The 15,396-nt window shown below is 43.1% G+C and overlaps 1 protein-coding gene across 2 annotated transcripts; it reads left to right on the top strand.

Annotated features, from left to right (window-relative positions):
* Positions 1-1,225: 1,225 nt before the first annotated feature.
* LOC308411836 (dynein axonemal intermediate chain 2-like) lies at positions 1,226-15,098 on the top strand. 2 transcript variants are annotated; one of them, XM_080905873.1, is made up of 6 exons: positions 1,226-1,494; positions 1,601-1,687; positions 6,779-7,182; positions 8,293-8,454; positions 11,696-11,827; positions 13,127-15,098. In XM_080905873.1, exons 3-6 carry the CDS (start codon positions 7,000-7,002, stop codon positions 13,508-13,510), a joined length of 861 nt encoding a protein of 286 aa, XP_080761999.1. In that variant the 5' UTR covers positions 1,226-1,494; positions 1,601-1,687; positions 6,779-6,999; the 3' UTR covers positions 13,511-15,098. The 2 variants fall into 2 exon arrangements, with proteins under 2 accessions (XP_080761999.1, XP_080761998.1); XM_080905872.1 differs by having other exon boundaries at positions 13,124-15,098.
* Positions 15,099-15,396: the final 298 nt, after the last annotated feature.

The following is a 15,396-nucleotide window of genomic DNA, read 5'->3' as shown; positions in this document are numbered from 1 at the left end:
GTTGTGTGTGTGTGGGTTTTTTTTTGTGTGTGTGTTGTCAAGTATAAGATTTTTGCACTCTGTCATGGTCTCGATGTCTGCCCGGCCGGCTCCGCAAGGCTACATATGTTTATTGTGTTGCTGCTTTCTTCCACTCGTTATTCTGCCTGGGTGGAGCTCAGGCCCACTCACCTGTCTGCAATTACGCTGCAACGTGTCCTGTCTGTATGGACTGAGAGCTGCCAGAGTAATAATGTAGAACATGTATGTTCCGTGTGAGACAAAGGTATCTTTACGAAAACAGCAACGTACAAGCTTCTTATGTTCGACACTTTTAATAATTTTAGCTATTTTTGATTAGTGTTTAGATGACGTAGTTTATCTGTGCAATAAAAATTAGAAATTAGAAATGTGCAGTTTACACAAAATAAACACACACACACGTAGGATGACCATATTTTGATTTCCAAAAAAAAGAGGACACTCGGCCCAGTCATGATAAACTTTAATAATACTGTTTTCTTGAAGAAAATAAGATAATTTTAACACATTTAAACGATGCCTTCTCGGTGTGGTTAGTGAATGGTGAAACAAAAAAATGTCATATAGGCTTTTACAAGTCAACAAGGGCAAAAAAATAATAATAATAACTTAAAGCCAGTGGAATTAAATAATGGTACAGAAATAAGGCCTAATCTGAATAAGAAAAATGACCAGTACCGGGACGCTACGAGGGAAATTTCTTTTGCAGCTCTGTCCCGTCTGTGAGCGCGGAACAACAACTCACAAAGCAGCAGCTCAGGGATGACGTCACACATATGTGTGTGTAGGAAAACCCAGACATCTATCATCTATCTCGAAAATCTCGAAAAGAGGACGCTATATCAATAAAGCTGAATTGAATGCAGTACGTGCAGAGAGCTGTGCTACAGAGCAGAGGTTTAGTGAGATATCCTGAGGGTTGACCTGGATTTACAGGTTTGCAGAGGGGGTTCACATCAACACGGTTATGTGCCCCACACCTAATCTGTGTTTTAGCAGGTTATGGTCAGGATAAGTAATGATGTGTACAAAACTGCCACCTACTGGCCAGTCATTTGTATGGAAAAAAGTATCACCAATTATTATTGTGTCCCTTTCAGTTGTGTGCATATAACAGGTTACATGAAGACATTTCTTGTTTTATTGGTGTCAATAGAACAAACAATTTCTGTCTCTTTAATCTGTGTCACTAGTTGAAATTCCAATGATGACCAGGAGATGGAGACATTACAAAAGGAACACTGTTTGCTAAGTGTCAGCTCATATGTTTCCTTTTATTGCAGAATAAGAAGAACAAATTGTTACCCTTGTACTCGTTAGTGTGAGCTCCCCCGTTGATGTAGTGCAAGTCAGTCTGTTCATCAGTGGCGTGTTTTGTGTGTCTCTTCACAGTGGAGAAGTACAAAAACTGTCAGCCCCTGGCAGCTTCCAGTAACTGCGATAAAGCCTTGGACCCTCTGGTTAACCTCAAGAGTAAGTAAAACTCTGACTTGAGCTTCCTCTGTTCTGGAATTCTTTCTTCTTTCCCTCTTTAAATCTTCACAGGATAAGAGTTAAAACCACAATGTGTTTTTTTCAGGTTTCTCCAGATTTCAAAGCAGGAGTTACAGCTTTGTCAAACATCCCCAACATACAGCGTCATGACGACTACCTGGTTATGCTTAAGGTGAGAGCGCTCTAAAGGGTGCTTTACTACTGTAGCAAAGCTCAGCTTGGCACAGAGAAAGAAAAAGTTGGTCAATAATCGGTATAGTTGGTGAAGTTTGTGTTTGCTTCACAATAAAAGCCCTTAAAATGCCTTTCATGTGAGCTGGCAACACGAGTAAAGCCCTAATTTGTTCTTTGAATGCAGATTAATGGTCAGATTGATAACAGAGACAAAAGTTGGTATTCTGATCCAAGAGAGACTTTCTCCAGAAGCCACCGCTAAAGCAACAATAGAGAGGTAAACTCAAAACATCCATCCAGCCATCCATCCATCCATCCTCTTCCACTTATCCAAGACCAGGGGCAGCAGCTTAAGCAGAGAAGCCCAGACCTCCCGCTCCTCAGCCACCTCCACAAAGGTGTTTTCAGGCCAGCCGAGAGATATAATCGCTTCAGCGTGTCCTTAAATACACTGGGAAATAACGAGAGGAATGAGACACAGAAGGGGAGCACAGGTAGGAGAAATCAGACATAACGAGAGCCAAGGGAATCGAAACACAATATATTCACGTAGGACACAGACCTTTAAAGTAAAACAGGAAATGTAACACAGAGATGCAGACTGGACTAGGAGATACAGCTGACAGGAGAGACAGAGCAACAAAGAAACACAGAGATCAACATAAAGGAGCACAGAGGGCAGCTACTAAATACTCAGAAAACTAAACAGAATACAAGAAACCCAAGACACTAGACTCTATAGAATAAACTGGGGCAACAAAGAGAACTTAGAACATACATCATAGTACAAAAACACTGAGATACAAGAAACTCAACACTGGGTCAGGAGACCCAGGATCCTGACACTTCAAAGTGAATAATACTAAGCGATCACCCTTCATGACACCATTTAAACAATTAGAATTCCAACTGTGCGTCTAAGAGGGCACTGCCAAATGTGGGTGTGCTTTGGTGAACATCAAAACACATCTTTACCACGTCGTCTTACGCTGAAAGCTTTGTTAATCAAACGTGACATGTTTCTTGTGATCGGTTCAGTGGAAAATTTCATATTTCCTTCTGTGATCCATCCATCCATTTAGAGTTAAACTGTTCTAGTGAGCCTGTTGCATTTGTCAGAAATCAGCAGTTGTCATGAGGCATCTAACTGGTGAATAATTTGAGGCATACTGCTAGAATGTATGTACATCTGCCCCAGATAATCCAAAAAAAAATTCAAAGATTAGACAAAGATACTGGCAGAGTCAATACAAAATATGTTAGGCCACTCTAAAACTTCCATTTCATGAACTCTGACCTTAAATGAGGCAAGTGGAACCTGAAATGTTGTTGTAGGGCTTTTTGTCACCTCCTGAATGAATCTTCAATGAAGTCTTGGAGAAACAGATTAGGCTTTCGCTCTATACTAAACGGTGGTGTTCACTGCTAACTTACTTGAGTACACCAGTTTGTATCCTTCTGTCAAGGGCAAAGACCAAATGTGTGTATGTGTGAGTGAGTTTACTTTGAGTATATCACCCTGGGCAAGATGAAAGGTTCTTGCAGAGATGTTGATTCCTTTCCCAGCTTGAACCTCAGATCAACATCAAATCGAAATTAGCACTAATGACCCACATAGCAGGTGACAAGCCCTCACAAAGGTTTGAAGACTGGTAATACATTTGACATCTCTTAAATACTTGCAATGATCAATAGCCATTATTTTTCTCAATAAAAACTCATGTCATGCATATTCTGAAGCGTTAAGATCTATGACCTTGATGCTGTAGATGCACTTGTGGTTGTTCATTGTTCATTGGGTAGTTTGGCGAGAGCAGTATCCCTTCATTATTTATGACTGAAGAACGACACTCTGCTGAAGACAGAGGATAGAAAGGAGACAATTAAAAAATGCACAATATGGAGACATTAGTTTAATTCTTAAGAGGCTTATAAGGATGTGGAGTGGTCATGTGAACCGGTTTTTGTTGTACCACAAATTGACCTGCATTTAAAGCTTTAATGATAAACAAAAGCTGTGTTCTGTAGCTTAATAAAGAGGCTTGTGGCTTTTTAAAGTCCCTGGTCCTACCAGATAAAAGTTTTTGCCCATTTTCTGTGCAGCTAGGGGGAACGCAGGCTGTCCTCAGAGTAATAATCAGTGAAATTCCTTTGTTCTTAATATAAATGAAAAATGAGTCTCATGAGTCTCATTAGGGTTGTTTTTTTATGTTTCTGTGTTCAACCGATGTAATAAAATATAACTGTAAAGCTTCTACAGCTTTTAAAACCTTAGTTGTTCCACTTTTTTTTACATGAGCAGTGTTACAAAAACTACAATACAAAAAATACAAAAACTATTTACATTTTAAATGGTTTAAGTGTGTGAATGTGTGTGTGAATGGGTGGATGACAGGTTGTGTAAAGCGCTTTGGGGTCCTTAGGGACTAGAAAAGCGCTATACAAATACAGGCCATTTACCATTTACATTTTAACTTTTAACTATTTGAATTTTCAGCTTTCTGTCACGGGTTGCCGGGGCAAGCCATGTGAGAATTATTTAGTACCCAAAATGCGGCAGCTGTGGTGCAAGTGAGTTTTTTTAAACCAAAAGAGGATAGAACAGGAATGGCGAGGGTGAACATGAAACTAAGAAAACCTAAACTGGGAAAAACTAACAGAAACCAACCAGAAACAGATATGCAGGGAGGTACGGGGAAATTCACTTCAAAGATCTGGCTCTAAGATTTGTTTCGTTCGCGACCGACACATCACTAGTGCAGATAGTGGCAATGAGCTCTCCTTGCAGGGCCCTTTCTAAGAAATTTGACATCATAATCTTACAAGTTTCATTGTAGGTTCAAAGTTATTTTCCCCAGTAAAAAGTTACAGTCAGTCAAAAAACGTATTTTTTTTTTAATGCAGGAGTGGCACATGCTCAACAGAACAGAGCTAGAGATATAACAAGTAGACAATTGTAAAAGGGAATTTTTTAATCAACGTGAGACCTAGCCAGGTTTTTGTATCTGTATTAAGTGGTGTCTTAAACTTTTTTGATTAATTTCTTTTCTAAAAAAGGAATTAAATTTTTTTTATCACATAATAAACTTTAGTGTCATTTGTAAAGCTGACTTTAGGTGGCACTACTACCACTATTACCACAAAGTAAACCAATGATTCGATACAGTATTTGAGATTTGAGCTTTCTCAGCAGATACATGGAATAGACTACAAAACAGTTCATTTGATGCCAGTCCCACTCTCTCTCTGTATGTCACTCACTCGCTGATACTAACTGTCAACTCATTACTTCTTTTTCTCTGTCTTGCAACCCCCCCCCCTCCACCCACACACACACACACACACACACACACACACACACACACACACACACACACACACACACACACACACACACACACACACACACACAAATTAAAATTTAATCATGTTTCAAATTTAATTTCAATCTGCATGTATTTCAATATAAACTATTGGAAGTAAAACAGAATTTTAAAACAAAAAACCATAAAGAGAACTTAAAAGTATTCCAGCTGCCAATTTGTAAAGAGTCAAGTGTATTTCTCCCTCCCTCTCTCTCTCTCTCTCTCTCTCTCTCAGACACAGACACATTCAGACAATTTCAGTAGTGTGTGTGAGAGCGTTTCAGTTGTGTGTGTGAGAGCGTTTCAGTAGTGTGTGTGAGAGCGTTTCAGTAGTGTGTGTGAGAGCGTTTCAGTAGTGTGTGTGAGAGCGTTTCAGTTGTGTGTGTGAGAGCGTTTCAGTTGTGTGTGTGAGAGCGTTTCAGTAGTGTGTGTGAGAGCGTTTCAGTTGTGTGTGTGAGAGCGTTTCAGTTGTGTGTGTGTGAGAGCGTTTCAGTAGTGTGTGTGAGAGCGTTTCAGTAGTGTGTGTGAGAGCGTTTCAGTTGTGTGTGTGTGAGAGCGTTTCAGTTGTGTGTGTGTGAGAGCGTTTCAGTAGTGTGTGTGAGAGCGTTTCAGTAGTGTGTGTGAGAGCTAAAATGTCAGTAGTGTGTGTGAGAGCTAAAATTTCAGTAGTGTGTGTGAGAGCTAAAATGTCAGTAGTGTGTGTGAGAGCTAAAATTTCAGTAGTGTGTGTGAGAGCGTTTCAGTTGTGTGTGTGAGAGCGTTTCAGTAGTGTGTGTGAGAGCTAAAATTTCAGTAGTGTATGTGAGAACGTTTCAGTAGTGTGTGTGAGAGCGTTTCAGTAGTGTGTGTGAGAGCGTTTCAGTAGTGTGTGTGAGAGCTAAAATGTCAGTAGTGTGTGTGAGAGCTAAAATTTCAGTAGTGTGTGTGAGAGCGTTTCAGTAGCGTGTGTGAGAGCGTTTCAGTAGCGTGTGTGAGAGCGTTTCAGTAGCGTGTGTGAGAGCTAAAATTTCAGTAGCGTGTGTGAGAGCTAAAATTTCAGTAGTGTGTGTGAGAGCGTTTCAGTAGTGTGTGTGAGAGCGTTTCAGTAGTGTGTGTGAGAGCGTTTCAGTAATAATGTCCCTTACGGCACCTCATACGATATGGCAGCCTCGCTTCTGTCAGTCTGCCCCAGGGCAGCTGTGGCTACAACTGTAGCTTGCCTCCACCAGTGAGTGAATGAATAGTGGAATTGTAAAGCGCTTTGAGGATCTCGAAAAGCGTTATATAAATGCAATCCATTATTATTATTATTATTATTACCTGCACTTCCGTTCTGGTGTTGTGGCAAAAACAAAATGAAGAAACAAACATCAACAAAACACTGCTCCACTTTAACCTCTTACTTTGGCAGAAATCATCTCTCATTATCCTATAATATAGGCTGCTGCATAATAAACAAAGATTTTTGGAGGCTAATAGTAACGTGAAATAATAACTCCTCCGAAATGCATTAAAACAAAAGAGGCCTCTTTGAAAATGTAAGGAGCAGAAAGTACAAATATTTGTTTAAAAATGTATGGAGTAAGAGTAAAAAGTAGTGAGAAAAAAAACTACTCAAGTAAGATACAGATGTCTTTAAATTCTGCTAAGTGTGAAGAAATCGACCCAACACACACAATCTTTGCGTGCTCAGTGTGGCTTTTATTCAATACTCAGCAGCTGATACTGTTGTTTTCGGTACTCAGACGCAGGAAACAGGCACACCTTAGCTGCTGCAACCAATCCGCTCCTCCAGCTCCACCGTTACTAAATACACAGAAGGGGAAGAAAGATCACACACCCCGGCCACATTAAGTAAGTTACTTTAAGTAAGTACAGTAACAAAATATTTGCATTTCGTCACTTCCCACCTCTGCACTTAAGAGAATCAAGTACAGAGCAGGCTCTTCTGTGTTTTCATGGCAGCATGGAAAACACTTATACTTACTCCAAGCACTGCTGCGAGTTTGGCCGTCAGTGTCAGTTTTCGGATTCACCTGCTGAGCTGCTGGTGGACATCCACCCGGACCCAAGCCTGGCCCTCAACTTCAGCCAGAAGAGCCACCGGGACCTGGCCACGCAGACAGGTGTGGAGATGTCAGAGCACGAGGTGAGCCTCACTCCCAAGAGATCATGGGATAATTATCAACTAAATTATCAAAATCAAATAATAAAATAATTATTACAGAAAACGTTAAAAACAAAATTGTATGAATCTGAAGGGTCTTGATGCATGCAGACTTATGTCAGTCTGAAATTACCTGCCACTTAAGTAACTTATTACTTAAACTTCATTCCAAAAAGTTTGAATAGAGATACAAGACTAGAATATGTGACCGTGATCTGCCAGAACTTCCCAGTCCCAGTCTCTTATGTGGGCCCTTGGGAAAATTAATTGCCTGCCACATCATAGACTGTGAGCCTGAGGAGCCATGCTGATGGTTTTCTCTCATTTTTTACTGCAGCGTTTCTTTGTAGTTTGTAGAAATGGAGATGTTTTATTTTTCTGAAGACATCTCAGGCTATTGATGAGTTTTAGAAATTATTTATGAGTCGTGGACACTGTCAGATCAGCTGCCTTTACACAGAGAAATGTGAATACTCTAGAGTTATGGGCAGGGATAGCTCAGTAGGTACAGTGGTGGCCCTATGATTGGAAGGTTGGGGGTTCAAATCCACTGAACGGCTCCCCCGAGGTACCCCTGAGCAAGGTGCTGTCTCTACGCACTGCTCTTTGGGTGCCCAGTGGCTTCCCACTCCTTCTCTGAGTGAATGGGTTAAATGCAGAGAGGGATTTTCCCTCGGGGATCAATACAGTATTTATTATTATTATCTTATTAGTATTGGGCTAGGATAAATCAAGCTAGAAGCAGTCCATGAACTAAAATGAGTGTGACGCTCCTGCAGTAACTGATCACCTACACACAGCTTGAACTGGATTGCCAAAAGGGTTGAAATTACATACATAGTAAAGACACTGGTTCTTATATACAGAACATGCCTCATTCACCCATTCATAAAAGCAACTTTTCTGTGTTTTTTATCACACTCTGATGAATGCATCAGAAAGCAATTCAGGGTTCAGTATCTTGCCCAAGGGATGCAGCCAAGGACTGAACCACCAACCTTCTGATTAGTGACCTGCTCTACCTCCTGATTAACAGTGCACTGTGTGAATTGCCTGTCTGTGTGAATCTCAGGTGCTACTTGTTGTTTTCAGGTGAACACAAAACTTCATGAGACAAGAAGCTGTGGAGTAAACCAAGTGGAGGGGGGGTGGCCCAAGGACATCGACCCTGCTGAGAAGAAACAAACAAGCCTTTTCAGGAATAAGGTGGAAAAGGACGAGAGCTATATCAACAGTGTTCTGCAGCTGTGCAGAGTAAGATCCAAATGAATCCACAGCAGTCCACCTAGTCTTACTATGATGCATGCTGTCTGGTTGGAGTTTTGGGTTGATGCATGTTGGCGGGATGGTTGCTGGCTTTATGGATAGTTGGGTTAATGCAGGTGTTGTTGGTTGGATTGATATTGAATGGATACATGTTGTTTATGGATGTTGTGTAGCCCAGGGTTACAAACAGATAAAAGTAGAAACCTTTTGTTAATATTATTACACAAGTTGTTAATACATTTAAGTTAAAACATTCAAAGCTAAAAGAGCAACACTGGTTACGCTGGTGAGGCTGCTTGGCTCTACACTTGCTGTAGCTGTGCCTCTGATGTAAGAGGAACATTGTTGCTGTTGAAGCAGAGAAGCAGGTGAAAGCGTAACGTGTCTTTTGTTAGCTAGTAGATCTGGAGACCTGAAGCTCTTTCCTTATAAATACACAGTGTTTGCACTAACAGTTGCAGCTGCTTAAATGTTAAAGCTGTTCACTTGGTAAACAAATGTCAAAGATTACAGTTCTATGTGATTAGCTAACTGGTGCTGTCTAAACTCACACTCCTTTGTGTTGGTGTTTTGGTTTGGAAGTTGAGTTGTTGTTGTGAGTTGAAAGAAAATGAACATGCATGCCTATTTGCACTGAGTTGTTTTAAAGTAGTGTTTTTGTTTACCACTGGTGTTATTAATTGGTATAATGAATAGAATATAGCGAGTTTGCTGCCTTAAAGGAGCAGTATGGATTAGATCTATGAAACTAATTAATTTAGTTTCACAATTGGTAAGGACCATATTACTATGTAACATAAAAAAATGAATTTGATAGTTGTACAACACATTAGAAAAAAGAACTTGCATTTAAAATTTTCCGTTAGTCCTTAGTTCCTTAAGCAGCAATTTATGGATAATTGGTAGCATGCGTGTGAAGTAATCAAGTGGTGTTGTTATAGCAATGTGGCCAAATATTGCATCAGTCTCATCAATCTGTTCCCAAAGTCAAGGTGTGTGTCACGCAGGAGCTAACCGCAGCCTTAGGCTGTATATTTTGCCCCTTTGTTAAATTTCCAGTGGTCTTTGGCCAGTGTTATACTAAGTTTGAGGCTCGCTTGCTGATGGTAGTGGACCCACTCCGCTATTCCTGCTGGGAGCGCCTCTACAAATTGCTGCAGTACAAGGAGGTTTAGCAGTGGAGCTTCTTCCTTGTTGGCCCAGGCTGCATCTCTGGCTACTGCATTGTGCATTAGCATATGCAAAGGGCCTGTCCCCTGGCTCCATCCGTCCTCCTCAGAAACGGCGGTAGTGGCCCTCTGATGCCCTCTACCCAGTCGGTGTAGAATTACCTGGCAGACATTGTAAAAACAGCCCCTTGCTGATGCTGAAGGTTGAATGGCACTATTTGGGCCTCCCCCAACAGAAAAAGCAAGAACTGCGACTGTTCTCGCTCCCATCGGCTGCTCATGGTGCATGGCAGTCCGCAGCTCTCTCCTCCAGGACCCAGCGTTCCAACTGAAGTAGGGGAGGCATGATTGAACAATGGCTGCCAGCCATGCTGAACCCACAGCACCACCCCTGGATGTTGCCTTGCATGGAGGGAGAATAAATAACAGACTGTGACACTTGCACTTCGATTAGTTGATTAGTAGCAGGGCTCTAGAGTGCGACCAATTTGGTCGCAAATGCGACCACATTTTTCAGTGGTGCGACTAAAAAAAAAAAATTTGGTTGCACCTGTGCGACCAACTGTTCGGGTAGCAAAAAAAAAAAAAAAATCTGCAACATTCCCTGTGGTCAACAACAGACACACATTTTGCCCCTATCGTGGACTAAACCAATCAGAGATAGTCAGGGGCGGGACCTCTCTGATTGGCCGTGGTCCAGTTGAAAGTGCAGGTGGAAGTGGGAGGTGAGTAGCTTGAATAAAGCGATATCAATTCATTAAATCCTGAATCGACTTTTAAATATAACTGTGTTTTGCAAGAAACGCCAGATTCTCAGATAAAAGCTCACAAAACCATTTCAACAACAGCCAAACAGCAGATGAGAGCAGGTACACGGATTCCACACAAAGACGTAAACACAGAACGGACCGACGCATCAGAATCAGCTTTGTCTTTCTCGGCTTTCTCACCCGACGGCCCGTAGACGGACATGCAGTCGGAGATTAGGGATTCTGATGCGTCCGGTCCGCGCTGTGTTTACGTCTTTTTGCGCTGATTCTGAGCTGCAGGTTTTGTCTCTCTCCAACCAAAATCCACCGAGCCAGCAGCAAAAGAAGCAGCAAACTGCGCTTCACATTTGATCAATGTCGTCATGAATTTTGCTGTTTTGCTTCCACGACTATTAAAATCACACTTCATGCACAGCTAGCTCTCTCTCGATCTCTCTCTGTACTTCAAGAACAGTTTCCCGTCTCCAATCTCTGTTTTCTGTATTATTCATTCGCTTATTACCCACCAGTCTACCGTTGTTTACAGCGCTGTGGCTGCTGTCTTTTTCTTTTCTTTTTTTCACTTAAATGACCTCGGACAAGAAAGCCTATTTTTTCTGTTATTCAAAACTGAAGAAATTTAAACTTTATATGCAGAACATTGTAGAATATTTTTAAGGTTATCTGCTATAAAAAGCCAGACCAGAAAAATCTCCTTCATGTTTTTCTGTTTTATTCTCTGTTACTTTCACACAAAGGCATCTGCTGTGATGTTCACAATTCTGAAGAAGTCAGTACTGATAAATGATCAGAATTATAATATTTCTGACTGTCTGAGGCTAAGTTGAATCGAATCGGGACTTTGAAAACCGGAATCGAATGGATTATAGAAATCAGTGATGATACCCAGCCCTAGTGAGCAGCCTAGGCACGACAGAAGTGGATGTAGCTGTAATAGGAAAAGAACTATTGCTAACTTTTCTGTTAAGTTAAGGCCTGATCCTTCTGAAATTCATAGCCAGTGCTCTGACACGGTGTCATCAATCTTTGAATGCTGAAAAAGCACAGTGTATCCAGAAAAACACATTATATTATATAAATTATTATAAAATTTGTGTGCGCCTAACTTTTGTGCCGGTACGCCTAACTTTAAAAAGTTAGGCGTACCGGCACATGGCAAAAAGTTAGTCTAGAGCCCTGAGTAGTGTATGATGATAGCAATAAATCAACAAAAGGATCAATGAGTGCATTTCTGGCTCTGGTCACACCACTCATTCTATGATGTCATTCTAATGGTATCATGTTGTCCAGGTCATGGAGGATGCCATCAGACTGAACAATGCTGTGGACATCCATCAGGAGCATTTCAAGGATGAGGAGGAAGTGAAGGAAATTCAGGAGTCACCATCAGAATATAGCGTCAGCCACCATCAATGTCTTCAGGTATGGCTGACATGAGGGGTGTTTAGCATCATAGTCATTAATGTAAAGCATTCTGTCCTCCTCGTTTATGACATGCGGATGATGGATAACCTGAAGCTTCTTGTTTTTTGCCCAGAAAATTATGTACATATTGAGTTAATAAGCATCACTGTACCATGTCAACCAATCAAACAATTATATGGAAACATGGCATTTGGTTGTTTAGGAAGAGGGGGAAGTTTTAGGAGTGAGAGAGCGAGTAAGTGAAAGAAGGAGAGAGCAAGTTTTGAGATGTGAGAGGTGTGTGACGTTTAGCGTGTTTGGAGTCTATAGGTAGTTTGATGTCTTGTGTAGTTAGTGTGTAGTGTAGCTGTTGTTTTGTTTTGTGTGTCAGTTATACTAGTGAATGTCACAGTTGTCGCAAAAGAGCCACCAACGGAGGATTGCAGTGTAAACGCTGTCTCCAGGTGAAAAACAGGAGGAGTGATACACCTCCTGTTGTCAGGTGTGCAGTGTTTAGGCCTGTGGTGTTCTCCTCTGTCTTATAGTGGACAGAAACAGTTTTTTGGAGTGGCACAAATAATGTGTGTACCTTCTTATTTGATGCAGAAGACCTGATTGTTCTGTAAATAGTTTTAAATGCTTATGTAAAAAGCCTTTGCTGCATTTTTAGGTAAAAGATTGCGTGTAACTTTGTTGTTTGAAAAACTTGTGGATACATTTTTAAATTAAAAATTTCTATTTGCATTTGAAGTTATGAAGATATTTTGTTAAAAATGTTTGTGGTGTTACAGTAAAAACGTAACTTTTTTCTACTGGTCTGACATTACCTCAAACTCTGACAGGCGATAACTTCCAGTTCAGGTTAGACCCAATCTCTCTGATTGGTCAAAGCAAGAGTCTGCCTATCTGAAATTGCTCTATTGATCACTGTTGTTTTTTTCAATGGTAAAGGGTAGGGCCACCTCTAGTTTAAATTGCTTTATCGCTGGAGGAGGAGCCACAGCTCAGGGTTTGCTTCGTGAGTCAACGAGATTGTCATTTTTACCTACACTGGCCGATGTGTGAAGACGCACCTGACTCTCTTGGGGATTCTCGCTCCAATACAATCACCTCACAATGTGTTGGAGCATGTGTAGACTGACTAATTCAGATTTTGTCATGGTCCGGGTGAGTTCTGGATTTTTCCAGCGTGCCGGTGGTCTCAAACATTCTGTGCCAGGATGTCGATTAACCCTCGTTAGTGAAGGCTTCACAGTCGTAGAACCTCGTCATAGTTAAACTCTGTTTTAATTCTGTTTTTCCCTCTGCTCTCAGCAGCCCGCTGGATGCCAGCTCTTCACCTCCATATTCCTGACCTCAGTCCGACGCCGGTCTGCTCGCAGCTTCTTTGTTCCACGCGCCTGCCTCTCTGCCACAGATACAAACATCCATTCCCACTCTCATGCTCTCATATGCACTCACTCCACACTCAACCAACGTGGAGACAGACATAAAGAGACGTTGTACACACGATCACACTCCCCAAGCGTACTCTACAAACCGGGTCTAGGTGCCCCCGCCCCCGGAGGGGGGAACTGCACCCAGACCCAGGTGGTGTTTCCCTTTTCCCTGCGGTGGGGGGAGGCAGACCGCCCCGACTCCGCAGCAGCAGGAAGGCTCCACACTCCAGACCGCAGTCGGACGGCCAACTCCTCCTCCTAGTCCTAGCCCCCCTGCTCCAGCAGGTCGCAGAGAATGGGGGTGAGAGAAGACTCCAAACCTCCCTCCACCCGCTCATTGTAATGTTGATGCATGTGTGTTCTAAGGTGCATTTAAAACCCAGGAGGGCATGGAGCTACCTGCCAGAGAGCAGCAGGTAAGCGCATGGTCCCTCCTGCTAGCCCTCAATGTCTACGTGTATTTAAAATTGAGAGGTGGGCAACGATGCCAGGGGTGGGGTGTACACCCTGATGGTACTTTGGACTCCGTGTATCGTGCCCACCCCCAAAATCCTATATGTATGTGTAATGAGAGTGTGAGTAATGTGAATGTCTAAGTTGTGGGATAAAATTGAGGCAGAGGCAGCCAGAAGGGGACAGAGGGGGGGGTAGCCTCCTCTGCACCCTGGTGACATACCCCTACTCCAAGGCCCTGCATGTGTGGGTGGTTGTGGTGGAGCGGGAAGAGGGAGGCAGCTGGAGATGGGGAGGGAAGGAAGGGAGGGGCAAGTGACCCCTCCCTGGGGCCAGCTCCCCCGCTGACCCCAGTAGGCACCCCCATACTCCGCGACCCGCCAGGGAAAGGGGGCCCAGGCCCATCCAGACCGGGCCCAGTGCAGCAGCGCCGCCCGGCCCCACAGAGCCCGGGACAGTCCACCCAACCCCACCACAGAGAAAACTGCACCCACCCCACCATCCACTCATCTTCCAGACTACATAAGACAATAAACACCCAGGCTGAGATCTTCCTCCACCTCTCCTGTATCTCCCCCTCCTGCAGAGGGAGCTCCTGAGGAGAGGAAAGCTCCTGCAAGATGTGACAATCTCCCCCACCAGTTGAAGAGCCCCCCAGGTGGCTCGACGCACCGGCGGCACCCTGCTCCAGGGCTGGGCCCCCATGCACCCACCCGCCCACAACCCCGGCAACACACCAACCAGGACCCAAGCCCCCGAGGCCCGGTCCGGGTCCCAGCCCAGAGACGGAGCGCCCCCAGAACCTCACGCCCATCCCGGACCCACCCAGGGGCAGCCAGGCTACCAGGTCAGTAACCCACGTCCGTCAGCACAGACCCTCCCCTAGCCCTGCTGCACGCAGCCGCGAGGAAACAGTCACCTGAGAGCCAACAGAGCCCCTAACCGGACATGACCGCTACCCCGGGTTGAGCCCCCCAAGGAAGATGCCTCCGGGGAACCCCCCGACGCCCTAAGCCTGTCCCTACCCCCACACCAATCACAACAGTGAAGGCGGGACCAAACTATGACCCCCCACCCCCACTAGGTGATGGAGCTGATCAAAGGAGCCCAGAGCAATTGATCTGATGTGGTGGCAGAGGCTGTATCAAGACTAATGTAATCTAATAGATAATTTCTATATTGGTTAGAATTAAGATTATTTTTATTTTTCCAGTTCATGAGGACTGTTTTCTTGGCTATGCATAGGGCAGTGAAAACCATATGGGCGATATTCTTTTCTGAAGTGACATTATCTAAGCTGCCCAACAAACACACTAAGGGGGAAGTTGGAATGTTACATTTCAGACACTTCGATAAGTCTTCACATATCTCGCGCCAAAACTTCTGAACTGGTGGACAGAACCAAAGAGCGTGGATATAATTGTCCGGTGAATTGGTTTGGCAGTGTGAGCAGTTGTTGGTAGACGTAAAGCCCATCTTGAACATCCGATGACCTGTATAGTGCACTCTATGTAATATTTTGTATTGAATTAATTGAAGACTGGGATTTCTAATTAGATGAAAGGTTTTTAAGCAAATCTGAGACCAGAAGTTTAGGTCTAAGTTAACTGATAAATCCGCTTCCCATTTTGCAATAGGAAGTGATATTGATTCATCTGTTTTAGAAAGCATTCTGTATATTTTGGATAGTAATTT

The sequence above is a fragment of the Rhamphochromis sp. 'chilingali' genome, assembly GCF_963969265.1.
Source record: "Rhamphochromis sp. 'chilingali' genome assembly, chromosome: 15".
NCBI lineage: Eukaryota > Metazoa > Chordata > Actinopteri > Cichliformes > Cichlidae > Rhamphochromis > Rhamphochromis sp. 'chilingali'.
This window is presented reverse-complemented; position numbering and strand designations above follow the sequence as displayed.

Bases quoted from the DNA above. Each gene is read 5' to 3' on its own strand.
- LOC308411836 (XM_080905872.1), top strand. From the start codon at position 7,000: ATGGAAAACACTTATACTTACTCCAAGCACTGCTGCGAGTTTGGCCGT. The intron at 7,183-8,292 runs GTGAGCCTCACT...TGTTGTTTTCAG, and splicing joins TGGAGATGTCAGAGCACGAG to GTGAACACAAAACTTCATGA. The intron at 11,828-13,123 runs GTATGGCTGACA...CTCTGCTCTCAG, and splicing joins GCCACCATCAATGTCTTCAG to CAGCCCGCTGGATGCCAGCT.